We start from the raw sequence: 20435 nt of genomic DNA on the forward strand, positions 1-20435 counted from the left end.
GGAATATCGGACGAGAATGGGTATGGGCGAAGATTCCGCGGGTAACCACGTTCGTGCTCGGCCGCACAACTGCTCGATTCCGCGGTGAAACGAAGATCTTGTGCCAAGGGGCAAGGAATGAATGGGCGCCAATTTGTTCCGTTGTTTCTGCCGTTGCCGCGTTCTTTCGGCGCCACATATAAACACCGAGGGCGCGAGGGATCTAATCCGTCATCACGGTAGCCCGAAGGTTTTCCTTAAGTAACAGAAATAAATTGCTTTTTTTTTTTTCTCGCACCGGAGCACGTTTTTCGCTCGACCTTTTCGTCCTTGAGCACAACCGCTTCGCGCTGTCCTTACGCTAGGCTTTTATTGCGGGCTATTGTGTCTCTGTTTAGCCGGAGCCGCCATCTTTCGCATTTTATAGCGTCATGCTCACTTTGGGAAGGTGAATCACACGTGTGTTTTACATAACCGGAGCCGTGTAGTATATGCATGCTCTTCCAGTCCCCTGTCCGCGGTAAGGGAAGCATATTTGTTTTTGTTTCTTCTCGCGTTTAAACGCTGAAAGCATCCGGCTGCTTCTTGTAATTAATGCGGTGCGTGAAGTATTTGCCACTTCATGTAATCTAAAAATCTTGGCGCTCTAAGGTATAACATCAGAATTCTGCGGTATGAAACGAATGCGAGGATTGACTGTACGTCCCTGCTATGTGATCACTTCGCATTTTCGTTGAGAGACGGCAGGAAAGAATTGTGCTAGCAGTGGTGTGTATTAAGCCGCTTACAAATACATTTAACTTTTTGTTTTCGCAGCTGAAGGTACTTGGGTCTCATAACATTCCTAGGGTAATTAGATGAATCTCAGGTGGAGTATGGTTGGTATAAAAAGCGTAAGTGACAACAAAGTCCTGCAATTTCGAGTTCCGAATGACTCCCACTTAATAAGCTGCCGGAAATGATAATGTAAAGAGCTTAAGCCTCTAGCTCAAAACTTGAGCAAGTGAGTAAACAGTCGATGCTGCCATTGACCTTGAATTCTCTTACTTCTTGTAACCTAGTAGCCTGAACATTTTTCTTTTTTCATTTTCTTTCTCTCTTTTTCTTCGCGATTCAGTTTCCGACCCCTTCAGTCCGTTAGAACTGAAGACGATAAGCCTGCGATATTTACCTGCAATCGTGTAGCTGCGGATCTGCGCTATACCGCCTGTAGTCTCTATTCTCTGCGCAGCTTTCTTTTTTTAACCCCGCCAAACAGCATTTTCACGCGAGAAACCCTGCACACACTTCAGCAAACTGGCAACACTGGTGGGGCCAGCGTTCCTCCCTGATGCCGAGTGCGCAGCGTACGATGCCCTCTTCCCTGCGGAAGGTGAACAGGGCGGAGGGATGTCATCGAAGCACGGAACGAATCCTGCTGAATGGGCTGTTTGCGTATGAACCAATGCAAACACGAGAACAGGGCAGCTAGTGCAGGCTGACCCAGGAAGAAAACATAAATGAGACTAGAGAGAGAGAGACTGTTCCTTGTGGCAGGTGGAAAAAAAAAATCTATCCACTCCTTCCTTTCACAGCCTCTGTCAAGCCGCGGTATCGACTCTGATGATGAGTGCTTCCGGGCGGAGGAGCAACCATCCGAGAGTGCGACTTTGCCCCCCACTCTGTTTGCTCGACAAACCACACCTTTGTTTCTATACATGTGCTCTGTAGGATGCTGGAGGAAATGGAAGCATTGCCCCAACGAAAGATCCCCTGTCTTCCTTTTTTCTTGACGTCTTTGTTTTAACCGCGGCTATGTCTTATCGTGGGGTAGATAGGGTACTTTGACCTGCCAGCCGCACCCTTGGCGCGAGTGTATCGTGCGTTTACCTCACTCAGTAGATTCTAATTATCCTTGCAGTGTAAACCGAGTTGTAAGGATTTCTCGACCCTTTGGGTGTGACCGGTATACGGATTAGCAATAGTCTTAGCACATGCTCACAATAGAGAGACGACGACCACAGGTTCACAGTCGCAAAGTAACATCGATAGGCCTCTGCTTCCACCTTGAACACGAGCGGCTCCACATCAAATGGAATCGTTATACACACTTAGTCAGCGCGATTCGGAAACTGTCATCCCACATTTGTGGCGCTGAAGACCGGGAATCGTCATCTCCACCTCCTCGTGAGCTCGTATAGGCGTTACGGCTCGAGCACTGAGGCCCCACGTAGATGTTTTCGTGACGCGCGCAAATCCAGTGCTTGCACGTCCTCGGCGGCGGCTTTCGCAAATAGCATGAGGACACCCGACGTAGACATAAAAGTGTTTTATGAGCATGTTCTCGGAAAAAATCAGAACGCCTTTTGCAGCGTGCTCGCAGTGTCCAACCTTGCATCACAGTGTCTCTATTCACCGGCTATCTTTTTTTCTTTCCCGGTACTTTTCTACTGCTATCTTTCATTTCTCCGACAGATATGCGGTACTGCGGAGCACGACATCGGCACGCGTCGCAGCGTTTGCAATGCATCGCGTAAACACACAGGACTGTCTGCCTTCCATCTCCGGACGGCCCCGTGCACGAATGGAGGGAGAAAGAGGTATGAGGGGAGGAATGATTATAGTCTCGCTCCGAGATTACTGGTGTGCGTCCGCCCGCGACCAGAGTGGCCGGTATTTTAGGCAGTGCCCACCCACCCGCAAACGACGCTATTACAGAGTAAGAGGCGGCGGCGAAGGGCACTGATGACGGGATGTTTGGGCCCAGCCAGTAAAGTCTCAATGCAGTCGGACATGCCGGACGACGACATATTCCTGAATCCGGGTATAGCTAGCGGCCGTTTCCTGCTAGGCTGTCGAGCGCGGATGAGTTTCTCGGCAAAATTTCAAGAGATGACGGGTCGGAAGGATTCTCGAAACGTTGGCCATAACCGGCTACGGTCGGCTCTGCTGTTCTTATTTTGCGCGTTTGTCAGCGCATATTACCGTGCCTACAACCGTGGCTGTAAGGACACAGCGAAAGCTGGTGCTAGCGAGGCGGACGGCGATAGTAAACTTTTTTCCGCAATTAAGTTGTTCAGCGTGGCTTACTCCTTCACGGAAGCTGACGTAATTGCCAAGGACTGCGGCGTCAAGAAAGAGACACTGGTTTGAAACAAGCCGCCACCGCTGATACCCGTGAGGCACTGGAGGGGTAAGCCGCCATCATTGCGGACCAAGAATGTAAAGCAAATGAGTCATTCTTAATTGCGCGTCGGCGCATTTTAGGCGCAAGGTTATCTACGGGCCTAGCTGCTTGCTGAGAGGATGGTTAACCGGAGTAATCGCGTGCATTCATATCTCACTTGGGTACGTGCGTTCAGGAACGCTGGGTTACCTTGGTTTTTCGGTAAAAACAACCTTGGCGCGTGTGTCACTTAGGCAAACTATAAGGCGCTGCTTTAAACCCCACCGGAGTCCTTCAGGTGGCTACCAAAGCAAAACTAAAGCAGTGCGCTTCAAAGTGAGGTCACATAGTAGCGCTTCGCTACATGCTGGAGGCCTCGAAGAAATGTTCTAGCGTCTTGCGGTTCTGTTTCAATATTGCGTTCTTCGAGTGTTGCTTTTTACGTGACATGATCCGATAATCCTTTTCAAGAACACTTGAGGGCAAATTAAACATGCCAACGCTCTACACACCCCAAGAGACCAAATTTTGTTTTGGTACGGCGTAACGTAAAATAATTAGCGCTAATTATTGAGACCACGGGGAGAGAAACTGACGCAGCACACGCTGTACAAATCGACGAAATTTAAGTACTTTTTTGCTGCCGACTTTTACGCTAAAATTTTGACTACTAGGCTCGAGAGTGCTTTTTAAAACCATGCAAGATGCTCAGAGGTTACCACGTACGCATCCTGTGCGTAGAGATGCGCGTTCAAGTACGCGCTCGGCGTAAAATGATCGATTGCGCACGCGGGCGCAGGCTATATACCAACGCGAAAGACGTCGGATTTGATTTCCTGTTACGGCGTCCACGTTGCGGCCACGCAGCGAGGAACGAACGCAGAGTCTGATGCACCTGACTGTCTTCTTCTTGGCAGAGAAGAGGCCTCGCTTCTAGACAGGGATTTTACGCGAGGACGCACTCACACACCGACGCTTACCGGCGATGCCCGTAAAGCGCCTATACGTCGACTTGCCCGTCTCTCCGCAGCGAGTCAGCCTCCAGCATCGCCTGTAAAAGCGTCAAGCGGGGTGACATTTGCTACTTGTCAGCGCCTCTCAAAGATCTTTTTGCCTTTTCTGTTATTCCTTCCGCGAGGATGCGACCTCGAGGATTGGCGAAAAACACATGATCTCCGCCATGACACGGGAGTGAGCTCCTGTCGCCGACTTGCCAAGCCTCTTTCATTTACCCTTTGCGCAGGTGTCAGGATCGCACAGGTACGCAGAACGCGGGAAGGAAGCACGGTGATAAGACTGTATAGATGCTTTCACCACCGCGTGTCTCTATATACCAAGTACCGGACAAGGCGAGGAGGCAAGGCGAAACCAAGAAACGAGACGCGCGTATGCGAGAACAGGCATGCTGTATGGGATCTTGCACGTTGTCCGGCAGGCTGCATTTCAGTTTCAACCGCGAGCGTATACGGAGGAAGCAGCACACGTATGCGCGAGAACTGGTTTCCTTCTATAGAAGCCTGACGTATAGTCGGTTACTTCAGCACTGGTTTTAAATGTCCGGCAGGCAGTGCACGTTCTGGCAGTGGATTTTCTCGCAAGCTGCCAATGTCAGCTCGGTTTCCTCGAGATTCGGCTTACGGCGCATATCGCTTCTCTTTAGTGGAAGGCGGGGTAACGCTTCTCGTTATTGAAGCGGCGTATAAATTCGATATACCACTTCGCAATCACGCGCGGGATCTGGATGTTTTTGAATAAAGCTGCATTTTCTGGGAAATATCGAAGGAATTATTCGGAACACGAGTACCACGAAATGTGATCGCAGTGAAAAGGTAGCAGCACTTTTTGAGCGCTGCTCACTGTTCGTGCTTTTGCCGAGTATGCGAGAGCCTCACATTCACGGTACACATGAATGTGCCGGTCAATATCAGGTTCATCGTAGAGTATAATTCATGCGTGCCTGACAGAGTTCTTCATCCCTTGAAGTGCTTTGAGGTGTTAGATTTAGTTGTTCGTGTTCTTTGAAATTTTTCAAATAAATCGCTGCGAAGAAAAGTCTCAGAGGTATGTTTTACTCCAGTGGTATATTGTCAGATAAATCCTCAGAGCAATGCGATTTTCGTGGTCTTTTTTGTGGCACGAGTTCTCCATATCTGAGATGCAGTATACGGAACAAATAACTTCGCTGTGAGAAATCACCCAAATAACCACTGTTATTTGCCTATGTGACTGTTTCGTGAATATAAGGAACATACAAGGCAGGTTGCTGTACGTATAGAGTTATCCATTTCTTCATATTGGTTTCAAGCAAAAGTCATGAACACACTGCACAAACGGCTGCTTGCTTCGATGTAAACTTACGCCAGACTGTTTCATGTGCGCGTAGGCATGAGTTTTGTCATGTCTGCATGATAGTTGTAATCGAAATATGACGTTCCAAGGATAGTGCTGGGTGCTGTTGTTCAGTAGCTAAGGCGTGCTTCTGCAGAATACGAGGTTACGAGACCCAACATCAGCAACCACATTTTGATGGGGGCGATATGCAAAAATTCTCGAGTGCTTTGCGATGTCATTGGAGACTCCCGTGGTAAAGGCGAACAGAAACCTTCCACTGCTGCGTCTCAAGTTAAACCCTGCATTTACCATGCATTATAACTTTACTAGGGGCTTCCTTATAACTGATTTCACAACGCGCACGAAACGGTAGAATTCCGAGAGCGTAAATAGATGACAAATTTCGGGAAAAAAAAATGTTTGAGTCATTCTCTAAAGAGTTCAGCTGCGAGAGAAACGAGCGCAATTTATATGCTGAGAAAAGAAAAAGAGAAATGCAACGGCCTGCTCACAGTATTATCTCCTACAATCGAAAGATGGGATAACACACCAGTCCCGAGAGAGCCTCTTTTTGTTACCGCCCCACTGTTCTCTTAAATATTTACAGGACAGCGCCCACAGAACAGCGCATCAGTGGAACCATTACGTAAAGACCGGACATCGCCCTCGGAGTTTTCTAAAATTCAGCATATACGCAAGGTGCAAAAGCCGCAGGATGCCTATCAAAAACACCCAACGTAACAACGCTCGCCAAGTTCCGTCGCTCAGTTCCGTTTATTACGTTTACGCCCGCTAACTTACTCCGTTTTCCCTTACCTCGTATACAGCAAAGCCCGCAGTACCGACATCCATCAATTCTTTACAAGAGAATGAGAGGGAGGGGCAGCCCACCGAAAGGAGAAAAAGTTCTTTCCATTCGACGCTTGTTAGCACGCAAAAAGAACTATTGTTGCGCGCCTATTTACACTGTATAGAAGAGAACCGCCTTTCGCTAAGGTTTGGCTAGGCAGCACACACACACACAAAAATACCGTTCCCTCTTCTTCAGCCTAATGGGTTCACCCTGACTGAGTGCACAAGTTGTTGCGGCCGTGTGCGGCAGCCATGCTCGGCCCAGGAATTAACGTCTGTGTATACACACACAGCGCTGCCAGCCGTGTCGGAGGCGCAACAGAATGCCTAGTGTTTGCTCGTTTGACAAACGACCACCCCGCGTCCCCCGACGAGTAGCGCTTGCGAACGGGATCTAATGGGAAAATGACTGCACCGACCGATGATAGTGCGGCGTGGTATAGCTGGAACGGGCCGGCAGCACAGGCTGTGTAGTGTATGCGTTCACGTCTACGCGGAATAGTCGCGTATGTTTGTCAGCACGCCCACATTCTCTACTCGAACTGCGTAGTCGGATGCAGTCACCCTTTCATCGTTCCCGCTTAAAGCCTCCACGAGCGTATGCACTCCGTACGATCAAGCCTGTTATATGAAAGGCGGCCTTCTTTCTTTTTGTTGCTCGCGCGCTGGTTAAGTGGCGCGGTGCCGGAGAAAAGATGGAGACAGAAGCGGATATGGACGTGGATGGGAGGGTGTGGGAAAGTTGTAAGGACAGTCCAGCGGAGATGAAGGGTCAACGCGTTCAATTTAATTGAGCCCCGAAGCCACCGCCGCGTACGCTGCCGCGGCTGACTCGAGAGAATCCTTCACGGACGCGCGAGACTGCTGGTGCTTGATCGTTGACGCAGTGAACTTTGTCTGTTTGCTTTAAACGGCGGCTAGTTGTGAAGACTAATGCGAGTTCCGGCAGCAACTTGAGAGTGAGGAGGAGTCGAGCACTGACAAGAAAATTATGACCGAAAAGGCGTGCTCCGGCAAGACGGAGTAAGACGAACGCGCCGAATGGATGAGGCGAAACTGTTCTTTTATATGCAGTAAAGCCCATTCGGGATAGATGGGGTTAAACCTTCCCACGTATACGCTGCGAGGCGATGGAAGCGGCGCGGAGAACCGCCGGAATGAAATTAAAGAGAGGGGAATGAAATTTTGATTTGGCTTGCCGGAAGCACACAAGTGAGGGATGGAGACATCGTGCGCTTATTGATGCCGCTGTTGTTAACCTTTGAACCACGCAAGTGTTCAGCCCGGCGAACACGAACGGTGAAGGTCGTACTAGACACAACAGCAGTTGAAGTAGCGTTAGAACGCTGATTATTAGTGATTTGTTAGGTCACAAGCAGCAGTTTCCTTTTTGCCGATTGCAAATTGCCACGGGAAATCTATTGATGGGATTTTGTCGTTCTTCCCGCTAAATTTGTAGTTTTTGTAAACATTTGAAAAAGAATACGAAATATACAGCACACCACAGGATCACAGAAAAAAAAAATCAAAGGACACATACGCGGCTCAATAAACATGTCGCTGTTAGAGGAAACGCAAAAGAGTTTTAGAACCCACCCGTTTTATGGTCTTCGGTTTGGGAAAGCACCGCCGACCAGACGCTAAAGGGAAGGAACACAAAAGGAACTCGCCGAACAGAGAGGTGTATAAATATTTTGCACTCGAGTGTGCTATACACCTCCCGTGCTTCATAACCCTTCCTTCACGCACTCTTGACATTATTTGGCTGCTCTTCTGACGGACGGGAAGTGTCGCTTCAGAGCACGGCAGTTTAACCCTTCGAGGTTAATGGTTAGGAAGGGCGCGGCGCGCGCGCGTTGGTCAGGAACAGCTTTGCATAATTTACGAGGCCCTAATGTGTTTCTTTCTCGGGCACCTTTCTAGCAGTTTAGGAGCGGCTATATTCAGGTCATTGTGATGACCTCGCGTGATGAATCGCTGAATAAAGTACGAGGAACTTGCGGGTGACACCTAATTTTGGGTCGGGCACTGAGGAAAAAAAACAAAACAAAACACATCAATGATTTTGCAAAGTGCGAAAAACTAAAGTAGTCATTGGATTCACGCTTGGCACACTGTAAGAATGTCCCCTGATGGTATAGAAATTAGGTAGAGGAAAGCATTTATTTCGCATTGATTTTAAGTTGTAAGCTTCTGGACATACTTCTTACATAAATATTATTATTATTATTATTATTTATTTTTTGCAGTTACGGGAACGTTATGTTTCCCGCATTACATCTAAACTGAGAAATCGTTATGCAACGCCGTGCGTTGATTCCGTGTTATTGAATTTCACACTATGATGGCTGTTCGAGACGTCAACCTTTCACGCTGAGTCTTCGTTGTGCGAGTCCTGTTGTGAGTGGGCTCGATCCGACTGAGCACGCCGCCGTCCCGTATGCATGCCGGTTTCTTAATGCGTAGCATTATTTTTATCATGCGTGACTTGTATAGGATGTGTCCGCAGTAGCTGTGTAACTTATGTCGACTATATTAAACGCAGATATTACATCGCTCGATAGCTTATGTCTAGTGTAATTGCACTGTAGAAATTATAGGCCTTAAGTGATTGCCGTTATTTAGTGACTTGTGATTAAAATGAACGTTAAGCTAAATCACTAAGTCATATATCGTTAGATAGCTTATACAAAGTACTTCTGTACTATACTAATAGGTCTGAGTTGATAACCGTTCTTTAGGTAATTGTGATTAATAATTAAACGTTAGGCTAATGTGTCAAGTCATAATATGTCGTTGAAAAAGTCGAGACGAGTAGAATCGAAGGCCAAAAGCTAAACCACACAAAAACCATTCAAAACTGACCTAACACTCGTTCAAATCGGTCAGAAAAAACAGGCATTCGGAAGGTATACTATATCCTACATATGTCTACTGCAGGACAGACGCGTGTCACATATTCCTGCAATTCTCCCCGTCCTATGCCATCTGCAGCTACTGTCACGTGACTCCGCCTCCCGCCGTCACGTATACGTTTGCCTTCTTTTCGTATTACATGTCCGGATGTCCGGCTGATGCGCCATTTCTTCGTCTTGGTTTTAGCCAGGTAGCCAAAGTTAGGTAGCAGATATTTCAGAAATTGGTCTATAGTGAAATTCTTTTCATAACAGCGCCACACTTTGAGGTAAAGGCGCTTCCCGGATAAACTACTGAGCTGGACCCCCCCCCCCCCCCCCCCCCCGTCCCCCTTATCTCTAAGAAAAGAAAAATTAAGGCACAGCACGTCATTGCCCTGGCACCACCATCATATACAAGGTGCCCGCGGATCCTTTTCAGCTGAGAAAAAAACAAACAAAAGAAAAACGCATGTTCAAAGCTGCACACCCGTTGCGTTCTCCTTAATGAGTGAAACGAATCAGCAGTCTGTAGCAGTTTGTGGAATAGCTGGGGTGCTCGTCGGCTTGCCACAAAGGCGCCGCAAGTCGTACCGGGTTCTCAGGGTCACTCTCAATGGCGTTCCTGCCTTAAATATAGTCACTTTGCTTTGCTTTGTTTTTTGTTTTTCGGCTCGCTTTTGTCCGGATCGCCGCACCCTTCACCGGGTTATTCCCCCGCTTCAGAGCGAGTCCTTCGTCGGTGATGGAGCATCGTCTAGCCGCGCTAATTGGAATCCTAATTTTTGTTCCCACGACCACCTTCCACGCGAGTGGAGGGCATGCCTGCCTCCCGGATGACCACTCTCCGGCTAATCGGGATGATCGCCGCTCTAATTACTCCACGAGAAAGAGTAAGCGAAAGAAGAGGCGCTCTTAGGGTACGCGCGTGGTGCCGTGACCTCGCCACGAGTTTCTCTACCTCGAGGTCAGGACCGACCGCGGAACTCTGCTTTTCTTGGAACAAGATTCATTACTAAATTGATACTCTTTATACAAAACTATTGTCTAATTTCCTGGCGAACACAGGGGCCCCTTCCGTTCCGCCGAATCGGAAGGAGGGGTCGGTACAGAGCAAGCGGTTGACCGCAGCGAAGATGGCCGCATGGTGCCCGAAGAAAGAGCGGTGGTCAAGGACCCCGCGTTCATTGCCACTAACCAGTCTGAAGTCGCAAAGGGATGTGTGTCGTTTCTTTCTCAGTGGCTTATGAATCCCTTTCACCATTTCTAACATTCCGTTCTTGTTAGTTTTGGCGTCTAACTACCCTGTATCTCTCTCTCTCTCTCTCTCTCTCTCTCTCTGCTTGTCTTTTTCATGGTTAACAAAAAGTTTAGCAGTGTGCAGCCTCAAATGAGGGACGCATCGTAAGAAAATTCTGCGTAACCTAACCTAACTAGAACACCTCGCCTGCACGCGTGGGCTCGGCCACTAACTGGGGTCGGCGCCTCCACTTCGCGTATTCCTGGAAAAATGCCGATCCGCACGAGAAAAAGCTAGAAAACGCTCTCAGGAGTCGCCACGGGACGGGGCACGCGTAGCGCATACATCTACATGCACTGCGAAACACACGCAGGAGACGATATCGCACTGCTGCTGACAGTCTGGTCGCGTCCGTCCTCTCTCGGCGCATAAAACCTGTCTCTTCTTCCTCGTTTATTATTATTTTTTTGTGTGTGTCTCAATACTCGCCTGAAGAGCTGGGTTAGAAATACGGTTCTAAAGGTATATATTCATCGGTGACATTGCGCAGCTATTCGGCTGTTGAAAGCCACCGCAGTGATTTACACGAAGCAAAAGTTTCCGCCGAGCAGAGCTTTTCTTTACTATTTTCCCCCGTGACTTCAGTGGCCTTGAGAAACGTCGCACCTGGCAACGCAGGTCGAAGTACGTTTGGTTGCATCAGATTTGCGTTCGCAAGGACGAGTTATAACTGTGGGCAACATATCAAAATGATTGAGCGCGTCTTCTTGTAGTCAATGTTGCTATTAATATTATTCTCAGTTTTCTTACTACTGCAGCCGTTGTTCTTGTCGTCTGCATCACTATATGGTCATCATCACCTCAAGGTGCTCAGTAATGTGCTAAATGTGACATAGCGATAACTAAAGGGGGTTCTTCAACTGTGAGAACACCACCTAAAGAGATCCTCTCACCTCGCCCATCTTCCCAAAGTGCGCCTTAATAGTATCGCTGTACACACGTGGTGGCACACTCCAAACAACGTTAGCGTATGATTTCGAAACATTTTAAAAAAGAAAGTAAAACTCGATCGTCATAGAGAAACAACACAATTTCCAGGCACCCGTCCAGAACACTGAAGCACACATTGCAAGCGCGCTTATGGGCGGACCACGGGCCATTTTACAGAACAAGGATAAGAACTGAAGGCGAAACATCCGTACAGAAGTGTCAACGGGCAAGTCAAGCCCCATCTGGATGGACGTAAATAAAGAAGACGCTCGAAATGAGTTTGATTGAGAGCGTTGGGAATACTGCACAGAAGATATTCGGAGTCTTATAATTTTTGCTACTCTTGAAGACAGATCTCCACGTGCCTCGATTTGCGTCCGGTCAAGAAATGAACAGCACATTCGCTGCATCTCCTCATTCAATTCTAGCTTCCTGCGGAGGCAATCAATTTCCCGTCTAATGTTATTACTGGACCCAACCGGATCACAGCAAGTGTACACTACTATGTGCTAATTTCATTTTTAGCTCTTTTCCTGTCGACGGGGACCAAGGGAGGTGTGTCTCGGTGGACCGAGTCTCTCGATCCTTGCAGACCCCTCCCATGATAGCTAGGTAGTGGTCGCATGCTTCATTGGTGGTGCTACGGGAGCGGCTTGATTTCGTTTACACGACTTCCCGCTCGTCTTCCCAGCGCAAGGCGCTGACTGAATTGATCGGACAGCTCCATCACATTCACTGGCCCTTTTCGTCGTCCTCGGACGACGAAAAGGAGCTTATCACACGCGTACATGATACACCACAGGTCCTTTAATTTGAGTTCGTCCCCCCAACACGCTTGCAAATCCATCACATGCACCGTTCCCGCAGGGACCGCAGTTGGTAATTTACCTTCTTTGCAGGAGCTATTGCGGTCAGTGGTTAAAGCACAGCCATCTGCTTGTTATTAGAGAAGGCGAGCTCTACTTTTAAACGAGGATTTTTAAGTCGCCGTATAAATGTAAACTGAGAAAAAAAAAAGTAGTAAACTGTCGATGAAATATCAGGCTATGTGACATGAGTGCAGCCACAGAATGCTTTATTTGGCAGTGCAAGCCAAGGACAATGGACAATCGCTACACTGCCAACCTCTGCGAATACATAAGCGCAACTGGACTTCACTCCTTCTTTTAACTTTCTATCTCCTGCATCCCATTCCCCCTTTCTCAACTTATGCCTCGTGGCAAACTTTTCGAAACAAAAAAAAACAACAAAAAAAAAGAATGTTGAGTACATTGCGTCGGTGGCAAAACGCTACCGTCTTGGGCTCCTTGAGAGCTCTGATCTTGTTTCCTGCCACCGCCGGTGTGGACCCCTACATATATACATTATCCTACAGATGAGGCTAATGAAGTTACTAACGAGACAAGATCAACTTTCCCGCGTGAAGAATTGAAACTTTTTCCATACAATACACGCTTCACTTCTGTACCTCGTTCAGTTATGTGTACGTGCGCGTCTTGTGTTCCAGAAGAATATTTTCTTCTCTTGTCATTGACGGAGCACATTCAACTCTTTGATTGCATCATTTATATACCTAATCCTAATGGCACTGGCGAAGGCTCTTCATTCTAACTGGCTCTAAGCAGAGCCAATTTCTTACGTCAGTGGCGAATCTGTTCAGACTACGAACTTCAAATAAACCTAATATACGATAGCAAGAATGTGCAGCCACGGCCGGAAAGATTTTCGTAATATCAAGTCCGCCCCGTTCGCAAAAGGTGTAACAAATTCCCTTCAATTGTTTGTGTGTATTTTTTAGCGATAACAGCCAACCTTACCCAGATAGTTATTTGAGCTAAAGTTCCACCTGCGGTTTCACTGTGTCTCAACGTTAGCGATTCAATTAAGGATTGGTTTCATTTGCGGAAATATTTGTTCATATCCTCACTGGCTTATAGCGCAAGTGAGTCAAATTTTTAATCTCCTGTCTCTACACGGGTAATGCAGTGACAGAGACTGGTACACCTATTTACTCTGGTTTTGACTCCATATGGCGCTCAAATTAGAATGGCTTCATTAATCGGAAGAGAGCACCCCACCGCTGCAAGAGACGAAGGAAGAAGTACTCGTAGAAAAATAAGGTCTCACACGTTAACTCGGTCAAAGGCTCAGATGTCGGCATGTAGGCAGCACGTGAGCGCGCTCACTCACCTTCCCTGCACGGTCGTACTCCAGCACGCGGGACTTCCGATCCGACGCCGCCTTTGCTGAACACAAGGAATGCCAGACATCCGGGGTGCGACGGGCTGCGGAGCGTATGCGGAGTACCAGTCCGATCGCGAACGCCGGCGCCAGCGACGACGACGGCGGGCGCTTCGATTTGAGCTGGCGGCGGAGACTGCTGTGCCGCCTCCTTCTCACGCCGAGGTTATACAAACTAGCAGATCACCCCTCGTCTATCGGCGGAGCAGGCCATCTATCGAAAACCGCTCAACATGGTGCGCGTATACACACATGTATGTACACACGCACGCACCGGCTCTGCCTGCTCGTTCTTCTTATTCGCTGTCGGCGGGTTTCGGTGACGACCAAGACCAAGACGACGACGCGCCAAGCCGCCGCGATGACATATCGCCCTGCCCGGTCGCGTGCCTCGAGTGTTCCTCGCTGCTCTCCCTTCCCTATCCTCCTCGCTCTCAACGGGCTACTATACTGCGCACGGGCTACCACCAACACGCACGGAGAGCAGAAACGCCGCAAAGACCGGTGGCGGCTGTGACGGCGTCGGCAAGCCGCTTCTCGGTGGCACGCGACGGCGAATTGGGGAATGTGGTTTGACGATTCCGAAGCGGGCTCACCCCTCTCCTCTCTCTTTCGCTTTGTTTTTTCCGTTTCTCTCTCGGTCCTGTGCAGCGTACAGCATCGCGTCATTTTCAACTCTTTCTCATCCCCCCCTCACTTCCTCGCTCCTGCTACTGCTCCTCTTCCACTTCGTCTCGTCGCGCTCGAGCATCACATTTGTGACTTTTCCTCGTTTCCTCTTTTCGTATTTCCCTCATCTCACGGGCCTCCTTCTCGGTCATTTCTTTTTTGGAAAATTTTCCCTCTGTACCGAGAGTACACATTCCCCCACTTCAGTTTAGCGGTTGTCACCAAGCCTGCTGTGCTCTTGTTGCTTGCTCCTTGTTGCCTTGCCATCCGCAGTGCTATGCATAATTTCTATATCCCCTGCCTACCTCTCCCTTCGCCTCCCCTCTTTCCATCCCTCCTCTCATCCAGGTAGGCACGCGAGGCACACTTCCGCCGTGCTTTCCGCCGATGCCCTGAACGGCAGCCGGCGAAGCCAGGAGCGGGATCTCTGGAAAATGTGGCGTACCCGGCGTCGCCGAGACGACGGCGCTGCTTATGCTGTCCTCGGAGTCTATTTATTCAGCGGAAAACGCACCTTAATGGAGAAGTGCGCCAGCGACCCCTTCTTCTCTGCTTGATTTTCTGTATGCGCCTTGCTCGCACGTGCCCTGCGAGTTTATGCGGATGTCTACTTTACTTCAGTTACCAGGTTCTTTTTGCGCGGCTGGCCCGCTAACTGTCTACATCACTGAGCCGCCACCCGCAATTTCCCGGTGCCGATGGCAGGATGTTTTTTCAGTTTTTGTTTTCTTTTTATTGAGGTTGCGACAAAAAAGAAACAATGAGAAAAAAAAAGTATACGGTCGCGTAAGGTATCTCATAGTGAGATGACACTTTGGACATCTTTCTTGACTGCCATTTTTCTGCACCTTTTTCAGACAAAGAAACAGTTTGAAAGGTTGCTCAAACCGACGCTATAAACGTCTGTGCTCAGCGTGTCGAAAGAGGCCGAAAGACCGCGAAAGAATAGCCTCCTCGGCCAATTACATTTCAGTGCTGAGACGGCTAAGAATACAGCAAGAAAGTAAGGAACTATGTGCATCGTGCTCCTAATTTTCATTGAAATTTATTTACAATAAGTCCAAATTTATATACATGATGAACCACCAAGGTATATGATGGCCTATGAAGTTAGAAATTCGGAATCGAAAGCGAGCAATAAAAGAAATGGTTAATCAGTTCAAATACCGGGATAGAACACCGTCCGAATAATTCTTGGAATGAACATGAAGAAGAATAGCAAACGATGGATTGAAGCAGCTTCGCAGTAATAAGAACAGAGTGTGTCGCACCCTGTTACCACAAATCACAGGCTGCACAGGCTGTATACGACAGAAGTGTAATCAGAAAAATGTGCGAATAATGAAATGTTACCATAACTATATATGTAGCCATGAAAAATAGGTGCATAAATATATGAATGTAGGAAAGATGATGCAAGAAATATGTATAACTTTGATAAATGCTGAGATGTCGAACAACTTTCTGGTCTGTTGCAGACTTGTTTTAAAGTGCTTTGAAACGGTTGTTAGATTTGTTTTGAGGGTGCATTTTTTTTAAACAATGATAAGAAAACACAGGAGCCAGTAGCACCGCTAGAGGCGACACAACATCCATTAAACACTTTACTAAAGAATGCCGCCTCCTGGCCCAGAAGGGATAGGGTTTTTCATTACCATGTTCTTTAATTACACCGCCAGCGTATGAGGTCCGACCAAACTAGACATGACAGTTAAAGAACGAATAATAAAGTCACGTGTGAGGTTTTGTCATCGCTGACACCTGACAAAGCAGCGTGACGTCAGGGCTATGCATGCTGTATTCTGAGAACTTGAGTCCAGCTATAAAAACGCGCTTTGTGAGATATCAATACATTACAATTAAAGTACAATGCAAACAATTGGCTTTGGTTCCTAGGAATGCAATTCAATGACGCGCTAGATCACCGCTTCCTGAGTAGCGTCCTAGCTTAACCTTAATAATAATAATAATTGGTTCACAGGAAGGGAAAGGCGCAGTATCTGTCACACTTCCTCTGTGGACACCTGAACCGCGCCGCAAGGGAAGGGAGGAAGGTGGGAGTGAAAGTGGAAAGAGAGAAAGGGGAGCCGTAGTGGAGGGCTACGGAGTAATTTCGACCACCTGGGGATCTTTAACGTGCGCTGACATCGCACAGCACACGGACACCACTTCGTTTCGCCTCCATCGAAACGCAGCCGCCGTGGTCGGGTTCGAACCCGGGAACTCCGGCACAGTAGTCGGGCGTCTTACCACTGCACCACCCCGGCGGGGCCCTAGCTTAACCTTCGAACGAGTTTTCTTTGGTTCCTGCACCAAATGCAATTCAAGGGAGCGCAATGTCACCGCTTGCTGAGTGGTGTCCTAGCTGTAGCTTTTAGCAGATGGCTTCGGGCCCTGCACTGAATGCATTTCAAGGACGCCCAAGGTCACCGCTTGTTTAATGGTGTCCTAGCGGCACTTTCGCGACTGCGTTAATGCAGCCTGAAGGCACATTAAACATACCCTGAATTTAACCGTCTGTACGAAACGCAACTTTCAAACTGTATTCTAGAAGTGGGCACCCTTAAGCACAAAGCTTTACAGTGCAGTCATCACAACCTGCTGCATTCCTCCACAGGTCATGGGCTTCAAGAGCAAGTAGAACAGAGTAAACGGAAGCAAGAAAAACAAAAAAGTGAACTCTTGCCCGGCCCTCGTATGTCGGTTGCTGGCAATGAGACGGCGTGTCGCATCATATTACTGCGCCCTCCCCGGTTTTCGTCTGTTTTTATCCCTGTTTATTTTCTTTTTCGTTCGTCTCTGTGGCATCGTCCTCCACCTCAAGACGCTCTTAATGTGACATATTCGCAGCCGCTTGCCGTCTGTCTCGGCCTTCAGGGCCCTTCAGTCCCGGCATGGACCCCCGACACACGCACATAGTCAGAAATAGAAGAAGCAACGACCACGCAAGGCAGACGAGTGGAATGGCACGCCAGACATTCTAGACGCGCAGACTGAGCATATGCGCGAGAGCCTCGCAAGCCGGTTATTCCAATTCGAATGACATTGCGAATAAAGCACCGTTAAACCGAGTTATACAGTATGCGCGCTAAAAAGCCCTGCGCCACGCGCAAAAAACACGAACGGAGGCCGTTAAGGACTTCCGGTCGTTTCTTCTTTCGCGTCTAACCCCTTTATTTTCTTTTAGACCGGTGGCTTCCTTTTGAATCCGAGCTCTGAAGCGGAGAAATGGCCCGCGTGCTATACATTGTAGCACCTTTTCTGCTAACCACGATGTGTCCACTCGCTCTGGTGTTCACGGCGCAACCCAACTGCATGGACACGGGTTGTTGTTTTTCGTTCAAAGCGGCGCATGTTCACGTGTCACGGCTGCTACCTACGAGATTCACTCACACGTACTTACGTAGCCCCGACCTGGCTTGGATATTCCGTACTCCGTGGACTATCGCAGATGTGCAGGAATGCATGAACTGATCATTGGAGGTTAAAGGTATACATGTATACATACATACTTCGAATGCGAAGTAGGGAATCTTCCCTTAGTTCATGATTACCACGGTTGAGTGTGATAAGCAGGTTTATAAAGTGACATGCTTGCAACATCCTCGAGGACACTCTGCTGCAGTGTAGGTAGTGATAACGGAGTGCTCAAAATTGCAAAATGAAAAAAAAAAAAAAAGAAGAAAAGCGGGGCACGATTACATCTATAAACTAGTTACAACTAGCTAATGTGACGCAACTTATGATTGAACTGCCATAACGCAAACATGGCATTAGTTAAAGTGCGGAGCTTTGCCTGTACTCCACCTTCAATCATTGCAAGGTTGTTCCTAACGAGACAGCAAGATGAACATTAATCACGCGTTTGAAAGGAGTTTTTTTTTTTTACTTTTTTTTTTTTTTTTTTTTACATTTCTTAGGCGGATTAGCTTGAGCGGGGCAGCTGGGCTGTGCATAATGCGTTAAGAGGTTCTCTTTTCTGTGTATGACTATTGCTTCCTCTTATATGTCACGTATAAAGGCTTAGATAAGCACTGAAACCATGGCCGAGCTGTTCAACTTTGTTAACCACGAAATATCATTAGTTAGAACAAGTAGCTCTGGTTTTGCATGCTTTACCTTGACTTTTCATGGTTTTGCTTGATTTTAACTGATTTACTTCGGTTGAGATTTCGCATTACGTATCCTACCGAAGTATGGAGGAACGAGAAAGATAAAAAAAAAAAAAAAAAAAAAACTCCGCTTTAACCAAGTCGTATTAAGCTATCTGCATCATGGCCTAGTAGTAGCGTTTCCGACTCGGGGTTTAAAGGCACCGGTAGGCCCAAAAGAGCTGCCCACGTTGGCAGCTCTTGACACGTGGTCTTGTGACGTGACGTGACGCGCCGCCCAATCAGTGCTCACCTGCCAACTACCACCTGTCAACGACATACTCGTGAGGCGAACCAGACGGCTTTTCGGTAGAATGGAAGCATTGAAACTTTAGTAGCTGATACGAAGCTGTTTTGCACACGCCTCGATCTGTAACATCTGTGTAATCATTATAATGTTGCTGTTTGCAATGATTTATTTTGTTTCAGTTTTGCTTTTTATTTACCTTTGTATCCTTGTTATATTGCCTCTTTATTGCCAAATTACTATGCATGTTATTGTGTCCTACTCTTCTAAAATCCCGTAGAGGATTGCGGTATTAATAAATAAATAAATAAATAAATAAATAAATAAATAAATAAATAAATAAATAAATAAATAAATAAATAAATAAATAAAAATAAATAAATATTAGTTTGGACATTTTCGGTTTCCCCGTAATCGATTGCAAACATTTTGCACACGATCAACAATGTCGTCTGCGTAGGAGTCGTTCATGTCCTGAAATGTGCGTGCTGGCTGAGGGGGATGCAGACAAGCTTGCAGTTTATGTGATTTTTCATTTTTGTGCTGCTATGTCCTCTCCACGCGCCCTTGCGCCCGGACAGAACTGACAATTTTCCAACGTCCGCCAACGGACGCCGCCACGCACGCAGTGGCGTTTCCGTAGCCGGGCCAGAAGGTAAAGCATCATCTCTTCCCAACCGATCATTGACCAGCAATATATGTTCGGCAGACCACTGCCGGGTCAAGGGTTGCGCCGGTGAAGAAACGCAAAGAGAGAGCCGTGCGTAGGCGTAAACGCAGTGACCTGAGGCAACGCACCAGCGGTCCTCAGTTCAGGCTATATATCGCCGTTCACTTTCTCACTTCCTCCAGGCGAGGCCGAGCGGCGCGATGGAACCTGTTCCCGGGGCACGTATAACTGATCAGCTCGCGCAACCGTTGCCTCCTCCGCGGTCGAGGATAGTATATAGCAACGCGCGGCCACTGCCTTGCCGCATGCGGAGCTGGAAGGCGTGGCTCTTGGCACCGAGTGTGGACCGAGGAGCCTCTACGACGGTGCCCGCGGCCAGACAGGGCCCCCCTCTCTGCTGGCCCCGACTGCTTATGCTTGTTCGCTTTAGCTCTTTTTGTCTTTCTGGGGACGTCCACCAGTGCATCTATGGCCCACCTGGCGGTGCAAGTCGCGAACGGGGTGCATGCCATGCGGCGGCACAGGGGCCGAGTCAACAAGTGATGGTGGCCGCGGACGGTGTCAGTGGCTGCTGGAGTGTTTGCCAGCCGCAGGCAGGTCGCGAGGACCAGTCGCTGACTGACGCGCATTCCCGCCTGTCTGCTTCCGGATTGGCGCGGCGGCTGCTGGCTGCTGCAGCTCTCTCGCCCAGCTCTCCCAGCGGAATGAACGAAAAGAAGGAGCCAACGGATCCTGCCGTCGCCGGCCGCACGGCGAGTGCACCGTTCCATCGTATCCCGACCATGGTGGCCTCCTCCGATCTCTCACTCCGCCGCATATAGCATACCCGCCATTTGCCGTGAGAAGACGTTTAAGCTCCGCATCTCTGCGACGCAAACCCGCTTCGGTTCCTCAAACTCAACCAATCTATTCATTTCTGTTTTATTTTTTTTTTGTTTTTTTACTTTTCTTGCAACCCCTTCAAGAAAATATACACCCTCTCTACCAGCAGCTTCATATATTTTCACGTTTTCGTTTCCTAATACT

General features: G+C 48.2%; 1 protein-coding gene across 1 annotated transcript in view; it reads right to left on the reverse strand.

The window, feature by feature from the left end:
- tnc (tenectin) overlaps positions 1–14493 on the reverse strand; it is a 104639-nt gene extending 90146 nt beyond the window's left edge. The window contains exons 1-2 of the mRNA XM_084597050.1: positions 14475–14493; positions 13622–13677 (exon numbers count right to left, since the gene is read on the reverse strand). Coding sequence (XP_084453176.1) covers positions 13622–13677; positions 14475–14493 — 75 coding nt within the window. The remainder of the gene's footprint in view (positions 1–13621; positions 13678–14474) is intronic.
- Positions 14494–20435: the final 5942 nt, after the last annotated feature.

This window comes from Amblyomma maculatum, chromosome 3 (genome assembly GCF_055883805.1).
Source record: "Amblyomma maculatum isolate TAMU_Amacu chromosome 3, ASM5588380v1, whole genome shotgun sequence".
Lineage (NCBI taxonomy): Eukaryota > Metazoa > Arthropoda > Arachnida > Ixodida > Ixodidae > Amblyomma > Amblyomma maculatum.